Consider the following 22,931-nt stretch of genomic DNA (forward strand, 5'->3'; position numbering starts at 1 on the left):
GGTAAATTTAAATAAATATAATAAATTGTATAATACAATTATGTATTAACATCAATGGTTATTTCATATGTTTATAGTTGTAAGTTTTATAAACATTTTTGTATTTTTTTTTTATTTCAATTTATGTGTATTTTGTTTCAAAAAAACAAAATAGTTAATAATTCAACTTCAGTTAATAATAATAATAATAATGATATTCAACTAATAAATATAATATTATTACATGTGTGTTATGCATAATTGATCAGATGGGAATCATAAAAAAAACTTATTTTGTTTTATTTAATTTCAGCTTGTTGCCACGGAAATTTTTCTCATTTTTGTTTAAAGTATTGCAATAATTAAAACTAATAAATAAAAAAAATATATATTCTCTTTCGCTCTCATTTTTTTTTTATTCAATTTGTATAAATATTTTTAGATTTTTAAATTTCAACTTTTTAATATTTTTTCAATTAATGGATTTTTAAAAAATGGTTTTAGTTAATGATAATAACCCTGACATATTTTCAATAAATATTTTTAGATTTTTAAATTTCAACTTTTTAATATTTTTTCAATTAATGGATTTTAAAAAAATGGTTTTAGTTAATGATAATAACCCTGACATATTTTCAACTAATAAATATAATAGTATTAAATGTGTTATGCATAACTGATCAGATTGGGATCATGATTTCTCATTCTGTTGCGATCACAGAGACATCACCTGTATTATTCACGCTGAAGTCACCTGGTCAGAAGAACACATTTATACAGACGTCAAGTTCACAGTGACTCAACTGACACTTTCTTTATGTCCTCATGAGGGTTTGCAGATGCTTGTACAGATCTACTGCCAAAAAACCTCTTCAGCAGATGCGAGTGTTTAGCATTTCGTCCAGTTTCTGTCTTTCTCAGTTTAATCACCAGGAAGTCATGAGCGCTTGATGAAGTCGGCTGGTTATACTCCTCTTTTCTTTATCTGAGCTTCTTGACGGCATGGTTTTCTTCTCGTGTCTGTCTTCCAGCCGTGGCATAAGAACTGCTTTCGCTGTGCCAAATGTGGAAAGAGTTTGGAGTCGACCACTCAGACGGAGAAAGATGGAGAAATCTACTGCAAAGGTCAGATTTCTGTAGTTTAATTGGGTTTGACAATCCTGATTGAAGGGGTCAGCGGTAATCTAAAACATTGAGGTGATGGTTCACCCAAAAATTAAAATCTGCTGTTCATTTACTCACCCTCAGGCCATCCAAGATGTAGATGACTTTTTATTCTTCAGAAGAACAGTAAAGAAGATTTTTAGGTGAAACTGATTGCTGATTCATTCATTGCAAGTCAATGGCTACCGGCACTTTTAGAGTCAAAAAAGCAAATACAGGCAACACAAGATGAATCCCCGTGGCTCCTGATGATATTTTGAGGTCTTATGAAGAGAAACGATCAGTCTGTGCAAGAAACTGAACATTATTTACAGCATTATTACCTGTAATCCAGAGCCTCAGGCAAACGGTTCGGGCTGATGTTTGGTTTGTGAATGAATGATTCTTTTGATCCGGTTCTTTTTGATGAACTAATTGAACCAGTTCACCAGATCTGACTGAAGCGTCTGAAACAGTTCACTGCTCATTCAGCTCAGATCTACAAGTTACTCAATCAAAACTCGCTTTCAGACACCTGACAGTCACTCCGACCCGAAATGAGCCAAAATACCGGTATATCTGATCCTGTGATGAATGAACTGATTCAGTGCTCCAGTTCCTCCAATAGTCACTGAACTGAAGAAACCGTTCGACTCGGACCCAAGACCGATTTATTAAGTTTATTCGCTTTAGACATGTAATCATTATTGGGTGCTTTAATAATACAACTGCGTATACATTACATCATTGCCTAATTACATAAACCACTGAATTGAACCAGTTAATTGAAACTAACTGTTTGAAAGAACCAGTTCGCAGAAAAGAATCGGATTTCCTTGTTGCCTGATTCTCTGGATTACAAGTAATAATGTTGTAAATAATGTTCAGTTTCTTGCAAAGAGCGATCGATTCGCTTCATAAAACCTCAATATATCATCAAGAGCCACAGGGATTAATTTTGTGCTGTATTGTATGTGCTTTTTTGACTCTCAAAGTGACGGTAGCCATTGACCTGCATTATATGAATCACCAAAGAAGACCAGTTTCAGCTAAATTCTAAAAAAAAAAGGTCACCTGCTTCTTGGATGAACTGAGGGTGATAAATTTAAAAACAAATGTTCATTTTTGGGGGGCAAAATGTCCATGTAAGATAAAGAATAAACTGGAATTTTCCATAAAGCATCATGATCAGCCTCTCAAGCTCGTGGTTTTTGTCTGTCTGTCATATACATACAGGACGTTTCTCTGATAACAGGGAGTAACATCAAAACCACAAGCTGAATAACTAGATTAACCAGAAACTCTTGAATGATTACGATCAAGAGTTAATGTTTAATATGCTTTAAAGACTTTCTGAACTCTTTGAAGTGACAATGAAAGCTCATCAGTTTTGAAGATAAACCTCATCTATGACATGTCGCTCACTAATTACCTACATTTGTGCTTCATTTCATCTTTCTTTGTTTTTCAGCATGTTATGCAAAGAACTTCGGACCCAAAGGATTTGGATACGGTCAGGGAGCAGGAGCTCTGGTTCACGCTTGATGATAGTCAGGACATTGTACATTTCTTTACTATTATAACACACTCATTTCAAAAGAAGAAAAGGACCATTGAGTGTTATGTTTTCATGACAGTTAAGCACATTTAGTCTTCAATTCTCAAGTACTGGAAAAACGTCAATTATATACATATATAAACAATGGCTCTAAGAAATAAGGTTAATTGTCTTTATGCAAAATATTTTTTTTCACCATTTACACCAACTGCAGGGTGTTAATTGTTCATAGAGGACCAGTTATATTTTCATTGCAATTAGGAACATTTCCTCCCAAATTCTCACTACCATATATGTAAATAATTGATTTTTTTAAATTATTTATATTAAAAAATGTGATATTTAATATAAATTATTTCATTTGATATACAATTATTTTATATATTGCTACATTTTTTGTGAAACAACAAAGCTACTGCATTACAGTAATGCTTTTTTTATTTCCAAGAGAGAAAAAAAATGGTCCTAAAAAAAGTGGGTCAATTTTCTTTATCCAAAATATTTAACCCTTTACAGAGTGTTAATTGTTTATAGAGAACCATTAAATGTTATATTTTCATTACAATTAAGCACATTTCCCAATTATAATGACCATAATGTAAAATACATTTAGATTAAATAATACAATTAAGTATTTGATATAAATGATTTTATATAAATACATTTTATAAAGATGTTTTTTTTTTTTTTATAAAATACTGTATTACAGTAATGAGAATTTGGGAAAATGTCACTATCATTCAAATAGTGGTCCTAAAAAATAAGGTTAATTTTCTTTATGCAAAATATTCTTTTTTTGAACCCTCTACTGGCGTTAATGGTTCATAGAGCAGGCATTGTACGAGCATCTACATTTAGGAAACAAACATGTTCAATGTAAAATAAACCCTTGTTTCAGTGCACTTTGCTTCTGCAGTGCGGAGATATTGAAAACTAACGCACAGGCCTTTCACCTTCGAATGTTTTATTAATAAAGCCAATAAAATTGAACCATGCCCAATAAGTTACATCTGAAGCAGAGTAGGGTGACGTCCTGATCTCAGCTGAGGCACTGGAGATGAGCATGTGCTTTTCACATGGTGGGAAAACAGCCGGCAGAGGAACAACAGAGTGAATATATTCTCTAAAAACAGTGTCACATGTATGAATGAATGACCGTCACTGTGCCTAATCCGTATATTACAGCACAGGGCCCATCCACCGCATCTGCTCACGTCTGCTTCTCTGGCATTTACAGTTTGTACATCCAGTGGTACAACAAACCCAGCAACGAAACATACAAAAGAAACCCTTTAGGCTGAATATTAATCAATGAGAATGGGACATTCAGATATAATACATCTGCAGAGCTCTGATCGGCCGCAGAGCATGAGGGACACGCGAGAACGATACAAACATCGGGTTTAAAATGTAAAAACAAACAGAAAAGAATTAAAAAAAAAAAAAAAAAACCCCGGTTTAATTCAACTTTAAAGTCGTTACGTCAAAACTGACTAAAAGTGATCGAGGATGGATCATTTCGACAAACTTGAATCTGTTTTATCTTCTTCAGGGCGAAAAAGGAAAATAAAAGCTGAAACGTTTTCACGGAAGCTTGCTTTTAATGTTGTAAATTACCTGTATTTGTTTAAGTTACTATTACTTAATCAAAACAACCCAACTGCAGTTTGATTGATATTACTTGCAGGGTGATCACTACGTCCAGGCTTCACACATGCAGTGGAGACCTGCAAGGTCAAAGGTCTACACACAGCAGTGCCAGACGCCACTAAAAGCTACAGTCATACACTTTGATAATAGTCCATTTTTTTGTTTTTTCGCTTTTTGGTAAGATAAAAAAAATTAGGAGCAGCTTCAACTAACAGACCAAAAAAAACAAAAAAAAACAACGAAAGTCACTCACAGAATAATGAATCTAGTTTGTTTATGTACAGATGCACATTCTTTACATCAGTTCATCCTGTCAGCTGCTGCTGCTGCCACGACAACGCCACACCAACAGGAAGAGGAAATGGAGGAGAGCAAAAGGGGGAGGAGCTTCCTCTTTTTACGCAAACGTGAAGATCCCTCGGCGACACTGGGGAAACAAGCTCGCTTCTTCAGTAACGACGAACAAAACGAAAAAAAAAAAGATCAGTGCATTGTTGTAGGCAGACGAATAATGTCGCTGCCACAAAAAAATAAAAATGTAAAAATAAAGGTAAAAGACGGAAGGAGCCCCTCTGGCGTGTTAAACGGCATCTTCCTTTAAGTTCATACAGCTATCAGGTCCACTTAATGGCTTTTCAACAGCATTACAACTTTAAATGTATACACTTCCTAAAACTACTCATAGATAATAAATATAGAGGTTCACATACGAGAGTGTTATTTCTTGTAAATGCAGAGGGAACCTGGATTAATCTCATAAACGCATCAAGAGCTTGTCCGGGGGTCTTTCATTAAACAAGTTTACCAAATAAGCCATGCTTATTACAGTTAGTCTGATTTATTTTGAACTAAATCGACTGACAATAACTCAGACTAACTGAAATAAACCTGGCTTATTTGGTAAACTTGTTTTATGAAACCACACACACACACACACACACACGCATACATATGCATAAACAATTAAATAATTACATTTATAAAATTAACAAAATTATGTGTGTATATATATTTTTTTTTAAAGTGAAGACTGTTCTGCATTATTGTAATGTTATATTGATGTAAATTCAGCACATTTCTCTTTCCCAGTGCTCATTACCATAATGCGTTCAGCCGTTTTTGTTGTAATTCTCATTGCAATACAGTATTTTTTTTTGTTTTGCATTAAACAATGGCTATAATAAAATGATTTAAAAAATAGCATAATTTAAAGGCAGTATAGGCAGTACAGTAATGAAGAGGTTTTTGTGCATGATGGTAATGAGAATTATGGAGAAAATGTATTTAATTTTCATGAAAACAATAATAAAATGCAAAAACAGGCTTCATTTTCTCTAAACAAAATATAATCTGGTATTTTTTTCTTTTCGATTTTTGGGTGAAATATGACCCGGCTTCATCTTCTTGACACGTTTCGTAGGATTCACCCCACCTAAACTATTAAACATGCTGCAAATGTACATATATGCTAAAATGTAAAAACCGAAATGAAGACATGTAAAATAACCTCATGATACCATAATTACTCTTTGAAAAATACTACATAAATAGGTTAAAATAAATATGTTAAGTCACATTATTTAAACAGGACATCTAGTCGTATGAATGCGTGTCAGTAGGATACCTGTTTTGATCTGTGATTTAAAAAATAGCATAATTTAAAGGCAGTATAATATAAATACTTTTGATATTTAAATACAGTAATGAAGAGGTTTTTGTGCATGATGGTAATGAGAATTATGGAGAAAATGTATTTAATTTTCATGAAAACAATAATAAAATGCAAAAACAGGCTTCATTTTCTCTAAACAAAATATAATCTGGTATTTTTTTCTTTTCGATTTTTGGGTGAAATATGACCCGGCTTCATCTTCTTGACACGTTTCGTAGGATTCACCCCACCTAAACTATTAAACATGCTGCAAATGTACATATATGCTAAAATGTAAAAACCGAAATGAAGACATGTAAAATAACCTCATGATACCATAATTACTCTTTGAAAAATACTACATAAATAGGTTAAAATAAATATGTTAAGTCACATTATTTAAACAGGACATCTAGTCGTATGAATGCGTGTCAGTAGGATACCTGTTTTGATCTGATTCATGATTAGACGAATCAAGGCAGCTTAAAGGAATCGTTCACCTACCGTTTTTTACTAATCATCATGTCGTTCCAAACATATGTGTATTACTTTCTCTGTAGAAAAAAACAACACTTTCTACTTATATGGAAAAGAGCAGCCTGAACATTCTGCTAAATATCTATTTTTGTGTTCCACGTAAGAAAGTCAGTCACATGGGTTTGATGCGACATGAGGATGAATAAATAATAATAAAAGTCTATAATAGTAAACGCTATATCTAATAATAAAACGCTATATCGCCTGATGCTTTTGCTATGCTAATTCTCATTCCTACACAAAGTTCCAGGTTGAACCAGGACTTGTGCACGACTAAGATCCGATATCTCTTTAAAAGCAACAAAAAAGGGGTCACAGGAAAAATCCAAGGTAAAACGAAAAGCAGTCGATGCGCGAAACAAAACACAAACTTCTCTGCTGACCAACTGAGGAGAGCCGGTTGTACTGCATCCGCCTCTGATGTCATTAAACTCCTCCTCTTTCTGTTCCTCGTGTCCCTGCGTCTCGGGTGGACTTGGTGACGGTAACCAATGACAGCATGCGTTCTCCTGACTGGGTGAGGTTTGCAAGTCTTGGTGAAGGAGATGGTCCCCCTTGAGCAGCACTTCAGGAAAACCTCTCCCCTCTTCTCCTTCTCGCTCCGTCTTCTCCTTCACCGCGCTACACCAGCTGGTATCCTGAGCCGGACGTCTGGTCGTACTCTATTGTGTACTGGGAGGTCCAGTCTACCACCACGGGCCGCAGCAGACCGCAGCAGCGCAGCTCGAAGAAATCTATGAGGTTCCTTATACAGCCGTGACTGAAAACAGAGGAGCAACGTTAGGGGAGCAACTTAAAAACAACCAATTCCAATTTTGTCATAGTTCTGACTAAACTGTTCAGTTTAACAATTTTTAGTAATTTTGTTAGGTGGTTTGTCATTTTTATTGTTGTATTGTTATTCATTTTGTAATTTTTATTACTTATTCAAATATTTCTAAATAGTTTTTATTTTATTTCAATTTTAGTTTGTTTTTAGTTAGTAATTTTAGTAGTTCAACTTATGTATTATCTAAAAGTGTTATTACTATTTTGAATTAGCTTTTAATTTTTTGAACAGCATTTATTTATAATGTTCTGTTTAAATTTATTTTTTGTGCATTATTCCTTTTGAAATTTTTATTAGTCATTGTTCAAATATTTGAGTAGTTTTACTCAAGTTTTAGTTCATTTTATATAATGTTAAGTAATCTTAGTATTGAAATTTATTATTAATGTAAACTATTATTATCTGAAACAGTACTTTGAACTAGCTTTTCAATAGATTTAAATAGCACTTATTTTTAAAATTTCAGTTTAAATTTACTTTTTTTTTTATTATTAATTTTGTAATTTTTATTATTCTTCATTCAAACATGTGTAAATAGTTTTGATTTGGTTTTATTTCAGTTTTAGTTTTATTTGAGTAAGTAATATTAGTACTTCATCTAAGTTTTTCATCTAATATTTATATTCTATTTCAAGTTTTTTTTTTTTTAAATGATACAACATGCCAACATTTTTTTTTTAAGTAAATAGCTTATAAGCACTAAATCAACCAAGTGATTTGTCATCACTAAATTATATTATATATATCAGTACTACACCAACCATCAGCCACCCTTTTTCTATAGATATTAGCATTATCATTTTGGGGGATTTTTGAATTAAAACATTCATTAGAGGTAATTCACTTAGTCAAATTGGATCTTTCTATAAATTGTTGTGTCCAAACAAGCACTAGTAGGTACATTTTCGAACAGTAAGTATATATAGATTATATTCTACAGACTGTATTGATGATTATTATACAAAGCATACCTCTATAAAATTGATTTATGGTCACGGCCACTTGACAAACAAACCATCCTCCTCTAGATATAGATAAACTGTTCCCAGCTCAACCTGAAATGAGTTTAAAGGACTCACTTGAAAGGGCTCTCGATGGACGTGGCTGTAACTTTAAAGTGCTTATATCTTCTGGCGTTCATGCGCTCGTTTGTAGTGATGCCCAGAACAGCGATCTATGGAGGATACATCAAACCACAAAAACACATCAAATCTGTTCCAAACCCTAGTGAGCCGACTCCATTTCCACAGGTTAACATGCAGACTGAAACGGATTCCCAAGACCTAAACAAAGGCCTCTGGAAATGTAGCCTAGGTTGGCAGCTTTCCTGCTTTTGTAACAGATCTGGACTTGAGTGTGTCTTACCTGGTAGAGCTGGCACATGATGAGCACAGCGACCCACATGAAGTGAAACAAACTGTTGAGAAACATCCAGAACATCCACGGTGAGCAGGTGGCGATCTGGGTGATGTAGATCCAAAAGCCATCTTTAGTGTAGCTGGTAGCACAGTGAATCCTCCAGTCTGCAGAAACAGAGCACAATCACGTTCAGTTCATCAATATTATACATACGTATGCTACTAATGAAAAAAAACTAAATTAGGTAAAAATCAGGTCTCATTTGTTAATATTAAAGGGATAGTTCACCCAAAAATGAAAATTGTCATCATTTACTCACCATCAAGTCATTCCAAACCTGTTATGAGCTTATTTCTTCTGTTGAACATAAAAGAAGATATTTTGAAGAATGTTGGTAACCAAACAGTTAACGGTACCCACTGACTTCCACAGTATTTTTTTCCATACTATAGAAGTCAATGGCTACCGTCAACTGGTTACATGCATTCTTCAAAATATCTTTTTTTTACAGGTTTGGAACATCTTAAGGGTGAGTAAATGATGACAAGACTTTCATATTTGGGTGAACTATCCCTTTAATGCATTAACTAACATGAACTAACAATGAACTATATTTGTACAGCACTTATTAACCCTATTTAATGTTAGTTCACAGTGCATTAATGTTAACAGATAAAACTTTGATTTTAATGATGAATTAGTAAATGTTGAATCTAAATGCTGTTTAAGTATTGTTCATGCTAACGAATTAAACCTGTTTGTAGAGTGTTACAAAAATGTATACAATTTTCTTCTGAAATTTATCTATATGCATTTATCATCTCATTGATCGTATAAAACTATGCAAACCCAAGTGTACTTACAGCAAATGCATCCGTATATCATCCAACAGATCATACACAACAGGAAGAACAAGTAGCCCATAAAGTAACGGTGGTTTCCACTTCCTGTCCGCAAACAACGAGGAGAAAAACACAGACAAATGAAAGGAATGAGTCATATCTGCCGCTTTACATTCCCTCAACTATCTGCCTTTGGCTCAAATTAGTCCAAGATTTGGATTATGGGATGCTAAATGGGCTTTCTTCACAATAGTGAACAATTTCCTGGCCAATCTCTGCCTTTTCATGTTAATGTCAGGTGGAAAAGCATGTGAGGTGGATGGTTGGTGGGACTTAATGTAGGTATAGGCCTGAAAAACTCACCTACGCAGTTGCCGACCCACGGGCAGTGGTGATCAAACTTGGCAATGCATCGATTGCAAACAGCGCAGTGTTTGGATCTGATTGGCTTCCGTATCTGTGGAGAACAGGCCGTTAAAGTGAGTGTTTTATGCACGGGCACCTCGATGGAAATTGCAATGCAAATCAGACTTTTGAGTTATCAGCTTGCCAACACTGACTGTGTTCAAGCAGCGGTGTGCAGAATAGAAGAGAGTCATAATTACCAAACAGGTGCTGCAGAATATGCTGAGATCCAGACTGCCTGTTTCTGCCAATTCAACTATAGTCTGAAGAGAGACGAAGAGAAAACAGCAGAGCATTTTTTCATTTTCTGAAGAAAATGAGAGTGGTGCTTTCCTGTGCATAAAGCATCAGTGTTCTGGATGGTTGCTTACTGGCACAAGTTAAAAAGCCCTGAATCATACCACTCGAAGATTTGGAGAAATGTAGCATTCCATCACTTGCTCATCAATGGATGCTCTGCAGTGAATGGGTGCTGTCAGAATGAGAGTCCAAACAGCTGATAAAAACATCACAATAATCAACAAGTAATCCACACCACTCCAGTCCATCAGTTAACGTCTTGTGAAGCCAAAAGCTGCGTGTTTGTAAGAAACAAATCCATCAAGGCATTTTAACAAAAAATGGTCACTTCTGGCCAAAATATACATCCATATAATGCTTCCTCCAGTGAAAAAGTTAATTCTCTTGTCCTCTCACATCAAAATTCACCCACATATTTATTTTGGACCGTTTTGGCTTGTAAACGGTGCTTGATCTGTACAGATTTCTCCCCTCATTCAGATGAGACAACATTTTCACTGGAGAAAGCAATATTATGGACTTGTATTTTGGCCAGAAGCAACATCATCATGGATTGGTTTATTATAAACATACAGCTTTTGGCTTCATAAGATGTTAACTGATGGACTGGAGTGGTGTGGATTACTTGTGGATTATTGTGATGTTTTTATCAGCTGTTTGGAACTGTTCCCAGCTCAACCTGAAATGAGTTTAAAGGACTCACTTGAAAGGGCTCTCGATGGACGTGGCTGTAACTTTAAAGTGCTTATATCTTCTGGCGTTCATGCGCTCGTTTGTAGTGATGCCCAGAACAGCGATCTATGGAGGATACATCAAACCACAAAAACACATCAAATCTGTTCCAAACCCTAGTGAGCCGACTCCATTTCCACAGGTTAACATGCAGACTGAAACGGATTCCCAAGACCTAAACAAAGGCCTCTGGAAATGTAGCCTAGGTTGGCAGCTTTCCTGCTTTTGTAACAGATCTGGACTTGAGTGTGTCTTACCTGGTAGAGCTGGCACATGATGAGCACAGCGACCCACATGAAGTGAAACAAACTGTTGAGAAACATCCAGAACATCCACGGTGAGCAGGTGGCGATCTGGGTGATGTAGATCCAAAAGCCATCTTTAGTGTAGCTGGTAGCACAGTGAATCCTCCAGTCTGCAGAAACAGAGCACAATCACGTTCAGTTCATCAATATTATACATACGTATGCTACTAATGAAAAAAAACTAAATTAGGTAAAAATCAGGTCTCATTTGTTAATATTAAAGGGATAGTTCACCCAAAAATGAAAATTGTCATCATTTACTCACCATCAAGTCATTCCAAACCTGTTATGAGCTTATTTCTTCTGTTGAACATAAAAGAAGATATTTTGAAGAATGTTGGTAACCAAACAGTTAACGGTACCCATTGACTTCCACAGTATTTTTTTCCATACTATAGAAGTCAATGGCTACCGTCAACTGGTTACATGCATTCTTCAAAATATCTTTTTTTTACAGGTTTGGAACATCTTAAGGGTGAGTAAATGATGACAAGACTTTCATATTTGGGTGAACTATCCCTTTAATGCATTAACTAACATGAACTAACAATGAACTATATTTGTACAGCACTTATTAACCCTATTTAATGTTAGTTCACAGTGCATTAATGTTAACAGATAAAACTTTGATTTTAATGATGAATTAGTAAATGTTGAATCTAAATGCTGTTTAAGTATTGTTCATGCTAACGAATTAAACCTGTTTGTAGAGTGTTACAAAAATGTATACAATTTTCTTCTGAAATTTATCTATATGCATTTATCATCTCATTGATCGTATAAAACTATGCAAACCCAAGTGTACTTACAGCAAATGCATCCGTATATCATCCAACAGATCATACACAACAGGAAGAACAAGTAGCCCATAAAGTAACGGTGGTTTCCACTTCCTGTCCGCAAACAACGAGGAGAAAAACACAGACAAATGAAAGGAATGAGTCATATCTGCCGCTTTACATTCCCTCAACTATCTGCCTTTGGCTCAAATTAGTCCAAGATTTGGATTATGGGATGCTAAATGGGCTTTCTTCACAATAGTGAACAATTTCCTGGCCAATCTCTGCCTTTTCATGTTAATGTCAGGTGGAAAAGCATGTGAGGTGGATGGTTGGTGGGACTTAATGTAGGTATAGGCCTGAAAAACTCACCTACGCAGTTGCCGACCCACGGGCAGTGGTGATCAAACTTGGCAATGCATCGATTGCAAACAGCGCAGTGTTTGGATCTGATTGGCTTCCGTATCTGTGGAGAACAGGCCGTTAAAGTGAGTGTTTTATGCACGGGCACCTCGATGGAAATTGCAATGCAAATCAGACTTTTGAGTTATCAGCTTGCCAACACTGACTGTGTTCAAGCAGCGGTGTGCAGAATAGAAGAGAGTCATAATTACCAAACAGGTGCTGCAGAATATGCTGAGATCCAGACTGCCTGTTTCTGCCAATTCAACTATAGTCTGAAGAGAGACGAAGAGAAAACAGCAGAGCATTTTTTCATTTTCTGAAGAAAATGAGAGTGGTGCTTTCCTGTGCATAAAGCATCAGTGTTCTGGATGGTTGCTTACTGGCACAAGTTAAAAAGCCCTGAATCATACCACTCGAAGATTTGGAGAAATGTAGCATTCCATCACTTGCTCATCAATGGATGCTCTGCAGTGAATGGGTGCTGTCAGAATGAGAGTCCAAACAGCTGATAAAAACATCACAATAATCAACAAGTAATCCACACCACTCCAGTCCATCAGTTAACGTCTTGTGAAGCCAAAAGCTGCGTGTTTGTAAGAAACAAATCCATCAAGGCATTTTAACAAAAAATGGTCACTTCTGGCCAAAATATACATCCATATAATGCTTCCTCCAGTGAAAAAGTTAATTCTCTTGTCCTCTCACATCAAAATTCACCCACATATTTATTTTGGACCGTTTTGGCTTGTAAACGGTGCTTGATCTGTACAGATTTCTCCCCTCATTCAGATGAGACAACATTTTCACTGGAGAAAGCAATATTATGGACTTGTATTTTGGCCAGAAGCAACATCATCATGGATTGGTTTATTATAAACATACAGCTTTTGGCTTCATAAGATGTTAACTGATGGACTGGAGTGGTGTGGATTACTTGTGGATTATTGTGATGTTTTTATCAGCTGTTTGGACTCTCATTCTGACGGCACCCATTCACTGCAGAGCATCCATTGATGAGCAAGTGATGGAATGCTACATTTCTCCAAATCGGATGAAGAAACAAACTCATCTACATCTTGAATGACTTGAGGGTGAGTAAATTTTATCTGCAGATTGAGATTTTACCTTTTTCTTCTGCTCCTCGGATGCTTTGATGATACCAGGGTCGGACTTCCAGGACTTGCCAAAGTTGTAGAAGAGAGCCAGACTGTTGAGCAGGAAGGGCAGGTGGATGGTGACGAAAGGGAGATGTGTGGAGAGTTAAGGAAGTTATGTTTAATATGGCACAGCAAAAGAATCAACAGGGTATACTTTTTTTGGCCCAATTAATTGAATCAGACTGTTTTGAATGTATCATTTGAGACTCACTGATTTAGTGAAAGGAACCTATTTAAAAGAATGATTTCATCACAAATCTTACGACAAAAAATAATAACTGAGCTAGTAGTCAATCAAACTGTGATCCTCTTAAGACATGCAAACTCATAGTCCTATTAAAAATCTAAGAAACTTCACAAGTTTAGTAAATTAGTGAAATGTACTTTCTCTCATCCCGTTTAAATCGAACATACAGTTTGACAAATGACTTCTTGAATTGAGACCGAAAATTCCGTGGAATTCTGAGCTTCCACATTTCAATGAATTATTTATTTAAAAATGTAACATTTCCTGTTTGACTTGTGGCTTTGAGATCTGCATGTAACACGAGCGTCTCCATCAACCAGAGGCAAACTATGTCCAAAAAGACACTGACAAATGCAGAAAATCTGTTTCTCCTGTAAGTGGGTCAGTTGTTTCGCTGCATACAGGCAACAATTACAGCAGGAAAAAAAACAAGAGCTCAATCCTCAGAGGAGATGCTCTATTGTTGGATGATAAAGGCGAGAGGGAAACAGATCCACCTAGAGCTCTCGATCTGATTTCAGTGATTTTAGCTGCAGGGTTTGAGCGCATTGTTTCTATTCCTGAAGCACCTGGACACACGCCGGTTCTGTGCACACTAAACATCACTCCACAACCTCCAATTACAGCCACACGAACCACATTTCAGCAGCTTCTTTCGAGATGCAGATCCAGACATGAGTCACGTCTTGAGTGGTTTGCTCAGGAGATAAGAAAATGCTTCAGCTTTGGGAAGAAATCCTATTTTACCACTATTGTTTGACAGCACCATAACCACAGAAATGCAACATTGTCATTACCAGACAAGAACTCGGCTTTCTTGTGTTTGTACTTGCTTTCTCTCACCTAATGGTGGGCGTCATGAACAGAATCTTATATCACAGTATGAGTAAGTAAATATCACAGTCATCATTTATAGCACAATATAGTTATTTTTGCTGGAAATTCAATAAAACACTGTTTATATATATTAAATAACTATAGAGGAATGCCAAATGTTGGATAATCCAGAAAAATAAATAGATCACACATGAAAAGTGCTCCATCTTATTTGATTATTTCTTCTTGATAAAATTGATGGGACACAAATTGATGGATCAGATTATTCATAACAAAAGACTGCTTAATAACAAAGACCCCTTACAGGAATAATTCACACGAAAATGTAAATCTGCTGACAGTTTACTGACCCTCCGGCTATCCGAGTTGTAGATGATATTGTTTGTTTATAGGAACAGATTTGGAAACATTTATTATTCCATCACTTGCTCACCAATGGATCCTCAGCAGTGAATGGGTGCCATCAGAATGAGAGTCCAAACAGCTGATAAAAACATATCAATAATCCACATGATGTTAACTGATGGACTTGAGTGGTGTGGATTACTGTGATGTTTTTATCAGCTGTTTGGACTCTCATTCTGACGGCACCCATTCACTGCAGAGCATCCATTGGTAAGCAAGTGATGTAATGCTACATTTCTCCAAATCTGTTCCCAACTGCATTTATTATTTTGCAAAACCTCATTTTGTGTCTATCTCTCCTGTAAATGATGTAAAGCTTCACTCCGCACCAATAAGCGTGTGGAAATATCTACCAGTATTCGACACATTTCTACCATTGCACAATACATACTGTCACGCCGCCCAGCCCTTCTCTCACCCACACTATATCACTTAAGGTGTCAAATTCTCTACATTTATTGTGCGAGTCACTCCTGATAAAAATTTCTGTGGAAAATTAGGCATATCCATGTCAAGCTTGTCAAAGATGATGCATCTGCCTAGAGTTTTACACTTCACCACAACTTGAAACAAATGATCTCCAGAAAAACCCACTAACTCAAGTTGGCGTCAGTAAACCGTGGGTGAAAGAGGGATATTTTCATCTCAGTTTGTTTTCATGAAGTGTGAATGGATGCTACTAAACTACTGAACATACTGCTAAACGTCATATTTCTTATATCTTCCCCTATAAGAATTTCTTTCTCTCATCCGTTCCTTTCATTAAGTCCATCACACCGAGTGAACGTTTAAACAAAAAAGCTTCTATACCAGATCATTTTCAATCTTTCAACACTGAAAAGTAGATATTGCCATATAAATTGGGTCACTTCAGCAACCCAGTTTTAAGTGTCATGTCGGGAAAACAACAAAGACAGAAAAAGAAGATGTTTTCAAAGGAAGATGTAAAATTCTTTAGCTCTTGGATAAAAAGATGACCTGGTTTTCTGCCGTCAGCGTTCTTGTACGCATGCTCTTCTGAGTCAACCAACATATCAATGGATGCTTATGTGAATCACAAAGGGAAATGCTAGATTTGCTTTTGCTGATAAATGATGTTGTGTCAGAAGAACTAAATACAATATTCTGATTAAGTAGGTTGAATCAGCCTAATTGAGTTGCATCAGTTTCTTATTATGATCATCAAACTAATGGAGCAACTAAAAAGGATATCATTCCAGAACCAATAAAACCAGGTGATGTACATCCAGAACTTAGTGGCCAGATAGATGCCCAGAGGAAGAGCACTATGCATGGAGTGATCGAAGAAAGACCTAGAAGCAGAGATCAAATATTAGCGATGATGCTTTGCATTCACATCAGAATGCATTAAAAGGCTGAGTAGCACCACAGATGGGTAATACGGCGTCGTACTTGGACAGAAACTGCACGACGAGCCACATCGCTGCATACATCACACCCTTGATGAGCCAGGAGTCAATGTCCAGATCGGCGATAAATCCCACCAGCCAGATCACCAGGAACGGAGTTCCCAACATCACCTTCTGCCTGAACTCCTGCAGACGGACAGAGAAACGTCTGAGTGCATGCAATACATTTTGATTTCTCCTTAATGGTAATTGATCGGTTGCTCTACCTTGTCCATTTTGAGCCGTTTCAGGTATGAGGGACTGTCGTAACCTTTGGCTTGTCTGGCCTCCTGCAGATGATTTATCATCCACACATTTTTCCTCTGTTTGGCCAAATCCAGTGGCGTCTCCCCCTGCAAGCAACAAATATTATTAGATGTCATGTACACCAGTGTGGTTATCATTAATTAAATCTATAACTATAATACATTTATCTGTTCATGTGAAATAAAATAAGTAGTAAATCAAAAATTAAACAAAATTTGAAAAAGTTTAAGTTCAACTAAGGTAAAACTAAAAAATAAAACAAAAATAAATACATTTAAACTATTTAGAAAAATATATAAAAAAATCATACACATGACAAAACCAAATTAAAAATAAACAATTTAAAATTAACAAAAATTAATAAAAACTATAATAGTATATAAATAATACTACAATAACACTAAGCAGAAATTACACTATTTAATTTAAAGATATAACATACTTAATAATTACTGCAATGGAATTTATATTAATTTTAAATAAAATTTACTAAAATAATTAGAAATAAATAATTGGAAAATGAATTCATTTAAAAAAAATGATTTGAACTTGCTCATAAATAAGTCAAATAGACTGATTTATACTTTGCATAGCAACTTCTGATTCTGTAATCCTATTATACTTTTTTTCACAAATCAAGAAGTTTAAAAATACCAAATAAAAGGAAGTAAACACTATAACCGAAAGTACGCACTGTAATTTGGCAAGTCTGTGCGCACAAGGAATCATATTCTCTCAAATAAAGACCACATAACACTAATTTTACATACAGCACACAGCAAAAAAGCATTTATATCCCTAACAACTGGAGTTAGCTAGGTTTGTGGCATTAAATATTTATTAAATATTAAAATACTTATTTAAAATGCATTTTTGCTGAATGCATACAATATGAAAAGGTGTTACAGCATTTGCTGTTCAATTATCAGACAGAACTGTTAAATAAAGAAGACATTAAACGGATAGAGATAGAGAATGGGTGTCAAAATAAAAGTTCTGCATTCAACACTTAGTGGCCAAAAAGAAAACTTCCTGGCAGATGCCGATAATAATAATAATTAAAAAAAAAGTACCACCAATCCACACACTTGATTTCAGTATGCTAGTGTAGGCGTCTGGACTTTACCTTGATGTTCTGAGTGTCGACATTAGCATTGGCCTCCAACAGCAGGCTGATGACGGTAGTGTTTCCAGCCAGAACCGCCCAGTGCAGAGCCGTGTTCTTATGATACTTATCACCCAGATTCACCGACACGTTAAACGTCAGCAACAGCCGTGTCGGGTCAACACTGCAGAAATCCCATCTAATTAGCTTTACATCTGGCAATGGCAAAAAAATACATGTCCTCTCACAATACACACGTACCTGTGCATCCGATAAGCCGCCCACATCAAAGGGGTCATGCCATTCTGATCCATCATATCCACATCCTAGAGAATATGACACAGAGAAGACTTAAAAGAAAGATCAGACTGAGATCAAACACAGTAGGCGCGTTTCCATTACAGATTTGCGCAAAACTTTGGTGATATTTTATAAATGTCGATAAAAAAGTATTGCTAAATGACTGCGTTTCTATTAACCAATGTTATGAGACTTAAACGTAAACTTTTGCCTCTCGCGATAAGTCATGGCAATGGATTTTGGTGGGATTTTGACGGATTTTGGCTATATTTATTCAAAGGAGGCTTATGCGTGTATCTTTACAGAAGCAGCAAAGAGAGCCGCTTCAGAAACGTGCGTGGCGCGGCTGGAATAAACCATAGACTGTATAAAAACATAAACACAAGCATTGAGTGGTCGTAATCAGCTTCAGTGACCGTATCTGAGCCACACTGCACCGCAGATGTGTGCAGTGTAAATAGTCTAAGCATTAATAGTAGGGAAAGCCCCTTATACTTGAGAGCAGCCACATATGAAGTTTGCGAATTATTCCTTTTTCGCATTGCCTGAAAAACCACCTCATGCGAGCGTAAAAACTTTTTTGCGATATATGGGCGTTTTTGCGAAATTGACGCGTTTCCATTAGGCGTATTTTCAATTCGCAATTTCAATTTGCGCAATTTGAAGGGTAATGGAAACGCGCCTACTGTCATCTTTCCTAGAGGTCAAACTTCCATGGATGGAAATGTCATAACACCCCCTGCAGGCTGAAAATGGACTAAGCACAACAAAATGCATGATAAATCGACTCTTTAGCATGTTAATAAACAGTATTGAGTGATAGGGTGTCTTCCTGAGTAGCTCCACCCACAGTGAATTCTCATTGGCTCAAAATCGCAAATCAAAATATTCTGATTGGCTGTGACTTTGCCAGCTTTTGTTTTGATGAGATCAGCACCCCACAGAGTGTTTTATAAGTGTTAAACAAGTGTACCTGTCCTTTGGCAATGAGATACGCCACAATGGAGGTGTGTCCAAACTGAGTGGCCAGGTGCACACAACTGCATCCCTCGCCATCGATGAGAGAAGGATCAGCGCCGTACTTCATTAACTGCACCACCATGGAGAGATGGCCCTGTCTGAATGCGAGAGAGCAGACGAGAGGTGTGCATTAATAAAATATCATGCATGCACTAAACATACATGCAGTACGTGCACACTATGCACTGAATAACTGGATAACCTATCACATCTCACAAACTACAACAGAGCACAATGCATCCCACAATGTAATGCACTACTATTTTACTACAGTCAGGGTTCCTCAAATCTTGCCCTGGAGAGCCAATGCGCTGCAGAGTTTAGCTCCAACCCTGATCAAACTCACCTACCTGTGATTTTCTAATGATCCTGAAGACAATGATTAGCATGCTCAGGTGTGTTTGATTAGGTTTAGAGCTAAACTGCAGGAAAGTGGATCTCTTGGGCCAGATTTGAGGATCTCCGTTTTACTATAATATACAGGTATGTACTATTATCATATTTATTTGTTTTACTTAAAAAAAAAAGTTTAGTTCTCATTTTAAATTAATCTTATTTTTAGTTGAAATTTTAGTAATTTCTGTTTTGTGTTTGTCATTTTTATTTCGTTTTTATTTCTATTTCATTAACTTAATACTTTAGTTTTTGCAATTTAAGTAGTATGTCAAGTTCAAATTATTTCAGCTAATTTTCTTTTTCCCCTTCTAATATTTATATTTCATTTCAGCTTTATTTTAATTAACTAAAAATTGATTAATTTGAATTTAAGTTGCAGTAATATTGTTTTGAATTGTCATTTTTATTGTTTTATATTTCTATTTAGCTTTAATTTACTTATTTCCGTTTAAATTTTTATAATTTTAGTACTACACCTTTAAACTTATTTTATTTCAGATAAGTTTTCCTTTTTTCACAAGTTTCGCCATTTAATATTTACACTTAATTTCAGCTTAACTTCAATTACTCAAAGATGGTTTAATTTTAGTTTAATTTCTAGTTTTGTTTGTCATTTTATTAGTTTTACAGTTTTTTTAAATTTACTTAACTTATTTCAGTTTTAGTTTTTGTAATTCAACTTCAACTTTTTATTTGAGATCATTTGTTTATCTAATATTTATATTTCATTTCAATTACCCAAAATTTTTTTTTATTATAATTTAAGTTTGAGAAATTTTGTGCTCATTATTTTTAGTTTGTTTGTTTGTATTACTACTTTAACTTTTCAGCTTTAGTTATTGTAATTTTAGTACTTCAAGTTAAACATATTTTATTTCAGCTAATTTTAAGTTTTTCATCATTTGTTTTTCAGTATTTATTTCATTTCAGCTTTATTTCAATTACCCTTCCATCTCCAGTGAGACGAACAAACCAGAAAATTCAAGTAAGATTTTTCTCTTCTTGACTCAAAAATCAGAACTATTTTTACACAGATTAACTCTATGAGGTCATGAAACCACGTTTCTTCATACGAATTAATTAAATAGCAAGCAGTATACACTATATACTAGGTGGTCTGCAATAAGCAGTATGCTGGTATTGCATTTCAAACACACACCGTGTAGCCCAGTGCAGTGGTGTAGAGTTGAGATCTCCTCCCAGCTGGTCGACTATGGCACCTTTAGATATGTAGTACCTAAAAAGAGTGAATCGACAGACAGCATTCAGGAAACGAGACGTCTAGGCTTTATCTTACAGTTGCAAAAGAGAGCAGCGTAAAATGAATGACTGCGCCAGAGCAGGCGCTTATTAAGAGGAGGATATGCACACGCACACACAGCCTCGTAATGGGAATTTCAAGCTTTTCTCATCTGAGCGCTGATAGAGTAATAACTCTATCCATTCCTCTGTGTGCGTATGTGTGTGCTGTCTTAATAACGTGAGGAAAAAAAGGATCCAGGGATCCAGGAGTGAGCGGAGAATTGTGTATAAAATGAATACGTACTTGACCAGGTCTATGCGGTTGTTGATTGCCGCCCAGTGCAGGAGTGTGACATTTTCTTTATCCGGCTGACGCACGTCATATCCGGCCTCCACCAGCTCACGGCATCGCTCGAATATCCCGTACCTGAGCACAAATACACCTTAAATGACACCATAAAACATCCCTGAACAGCAGCTTTTATTCATTTTGCCAACATTGGTGTTCGCTCTGTCAGTTGTTTTTTAATTAGTCTTAGTCCTGTGTCAAATGTCCTTTTTATTTGTTATCATATTTAGTCAACCTATCCTGTTTTTATTTAGTCAGGTTTTAGTTGACTAAAAGTCCTGGAATTTTAGTCTAGTTTTAGTCAATAAATATAAAACAAACACTCTACATTGAAAACTGGTAGAACTCAAAAGCGTCTCTCAAAAGCTAAAACGGAGACTTTCCTAGAATTAATTCCAATAATTCTGAATTATATTCATGTCTTTCTATCAAAACATAAAAGTCTTTGTATTGTGGCGCACAGGTTGTGTAAGTGCATTTATTCAGCAACCTCAATCATAAACAAGGTTGTGTAGCACTTCGTTTGCCAAAAAATGAAATTTATTTAATTTTCATATGATTAAAAGATTCATTAAATTTATGTTTTATGCCTTCGTTTGATTACCAGTCAAATTAAAATACACAGAATTAAAAAGAAAAAAAATCATAGGGTCCAATTATTGTTAAATAAATATATAAATAAATTAAGTTTATATAAATACATTTTTATGAATTAATTGGACATGCTCTTTCGATTATTAAAATTTAATTAAACCATTAAATGGAATCCAGAAAACTTCAAATGCAAAACACAGAATTTTGTAAATATAAAACGGAACACATTTCATAGGGTCCTAAAAATTAAATTTTTGGTACATTTTTAATAAATTATTGCTAAGTTGTGTAAGTTTCATGATTTTCAATTATTAAACATGACTTCTGATTACTAACATTTAATTTAACCATTAAAACAGAGACCAGAAAATTCAAATGAAAAAAAACTTGAATCCATAAAAATTAAAACCGCAAAAAATAATTAAATTATAAAACAAATAAAATAGAATTTGGGAAAAAATAAAAGAGATTTCATAGGGCTCTATAATGGGGGAATTAAACTCTTGACATCTGGCAACCTCAAACATGAAAACGCTTGGAGGTCTATATTTTATCTCCTCTTTTATGTTGAAGGCAATATAGAGAAATTTTGGATATATAGTTTTTATTAGTCATGGAAAAAAATGAATATTTTGTTATAGTTTTTGTTAAATTTAACACTGGCCAACAAACATAAAAAAAGTGTAAAAAAAGAAAAGTCTTTTGCATTCACTGATAATACAGAATCATGCTGCTCATATGACGTGGTTTTGTCGACATGTTTGTGATCATCATCTAGTTGTTTCTGGGTGGGGGGTATTTGTGTAGACAGTCGTTCCAGTGTGCGTGTAGACTCACTGGGTGGCTTTGATGATGTCCCAAGTGCTGTAGTCATCCACGTGGCTCTTGCGGCTGACGCTCTCGCTGTAGTCATGGTTATAGTGACTCTGGGGTTTAATTTCCTGCGGAAGAGAATTATAGTCAGTTCATCTCTATAGAGCCATCAGATAGACGGATGAGTGATGAATGACACTGAGGATCCTGGACACAACGTGTCATACGTACGGTCAGTCTCCGTGGTGATGACGAGCTTAAACACACACACACACACACACACACACACACACACACACACACACACACACTGAAA

The 22,931-nt window shown here is 35.5% G+C and overlaps 2 protein-coding genes across 2 annotated transcripts in view; one reads left to right on the top strand and one right to left on the bottom strand.

The window, feature by feature from the left end:
- LOC107658959 (cysteine and glycine-rich protein 2) overlaps positions 1 to 2,959 on the top strand; it is a 7,311-nt gene extending 4,352 nt beyond the window's left edge. The window contains exons 5-6 of the mRNA XM_016447703.1: positions 1,011 to 1,104; positions 2,594 to 2,959. Of these exons, the coding sequence (XP_016303189.1) occupies positions 1,011 to 1,104; positions 2,594 to 2,667 (168 nt within the window). The 3' untranslated portion in view covers positions 2,668 to 2,959. The remainder of the gene's footprint in view (positions 1 to 1,010; positions 1,105 to 2,593) is intronic.
- A 3,623-nt stretch (positions 2,960 to 6,582) lies between these two features.
- Positions 6,583 to 22,931, bottom strand: part of zdhhc17 (zDHHC palmitoyltransferase 17) — a 27,053-nt gene continuing 10,704 nt past the window's right edge. Inside the window, exons 2-17 of the mRNA XM_016447704.1 lie at positions 22,640 to 22,743; positions 21,164 to 21,286; positions 20,777 to 20,854; positions 19,175 to 19,319; positions 18,163 to 18,227; positions 17,923 to 18,085; positions 16,757 to 16,882; positions 16,534 to 16,676; positions 16,333 to 16,433; positions 13,600 to 13,724; positions 12,684 to 12,746; positions 12,442 to 12,535; positions 12,100 to 12,183; positions 11,243 to 11,400; positions 10,957 to 11,051; positions 6,583 to 7,278 (exon numbers count right to left, since the gene is read on the bottom strand). Of these exons, the coding sequence (XP_016303190.1) occupies positions 7,140 to 7,278; positions 10,957 to 11,051; positions 11,243 to 11,400; positions 12,100 to 12,183; positions 12,442 to 12,535; positions 12,684 to 12,746; positions 13,600 to 13,724; positions 16,333 to 16,433; positions 16,534 to 16,676; positions 16,757 to 16,882; positions 17,923 to 18,085; positions 18,163 to 18,227; positions 19,175 to 19,319; positions 20,777 to 20,854; positions 21,164 to 21,286; positions 22,640 to 22,743 (1,806 nt within the window). The 3' untranslated portion in view covers positions 6,583 to 7,139. The remainder of the gene's footprint in view (positions 7,279 to 10,956; positions 11,052 to 11,242; positions 11,401 to 12,099; positions 12,184 to 12,441; positions 12,536 to 12,683; positions 12,747 to 13,599; positions 13,725 to 16,332; positions 16,434 to 16,533; positions 16,677 to 16,756; positions 16,883 to 17,922; positions 18,086 to 18,162; positions 18,228 to 19,174; positions 19,320 to 20,776; positions 20,855 to 21,163; positions 21,287 to 22,639; positions 22,744 to 22,931) is intronic.

This window comes from Sinocyclocheilus anshuiensis, unplaced genomic scaffold (assembly GCF_001515605.1).
Source record: "Sinocyclocheilus anshuiensis isolate Anshui unplaced genomic scaffold, SAMN03320099.WGS_v1.1 scaffold283, whole genome shotgun sequence".
NCBI lineage: Eukaryota > Metazoa > Chordata > Actinopteri > Cypriniformes > Cyprinidae > Sinocyclocheilus > Sinocyclocheilus anshuiensis.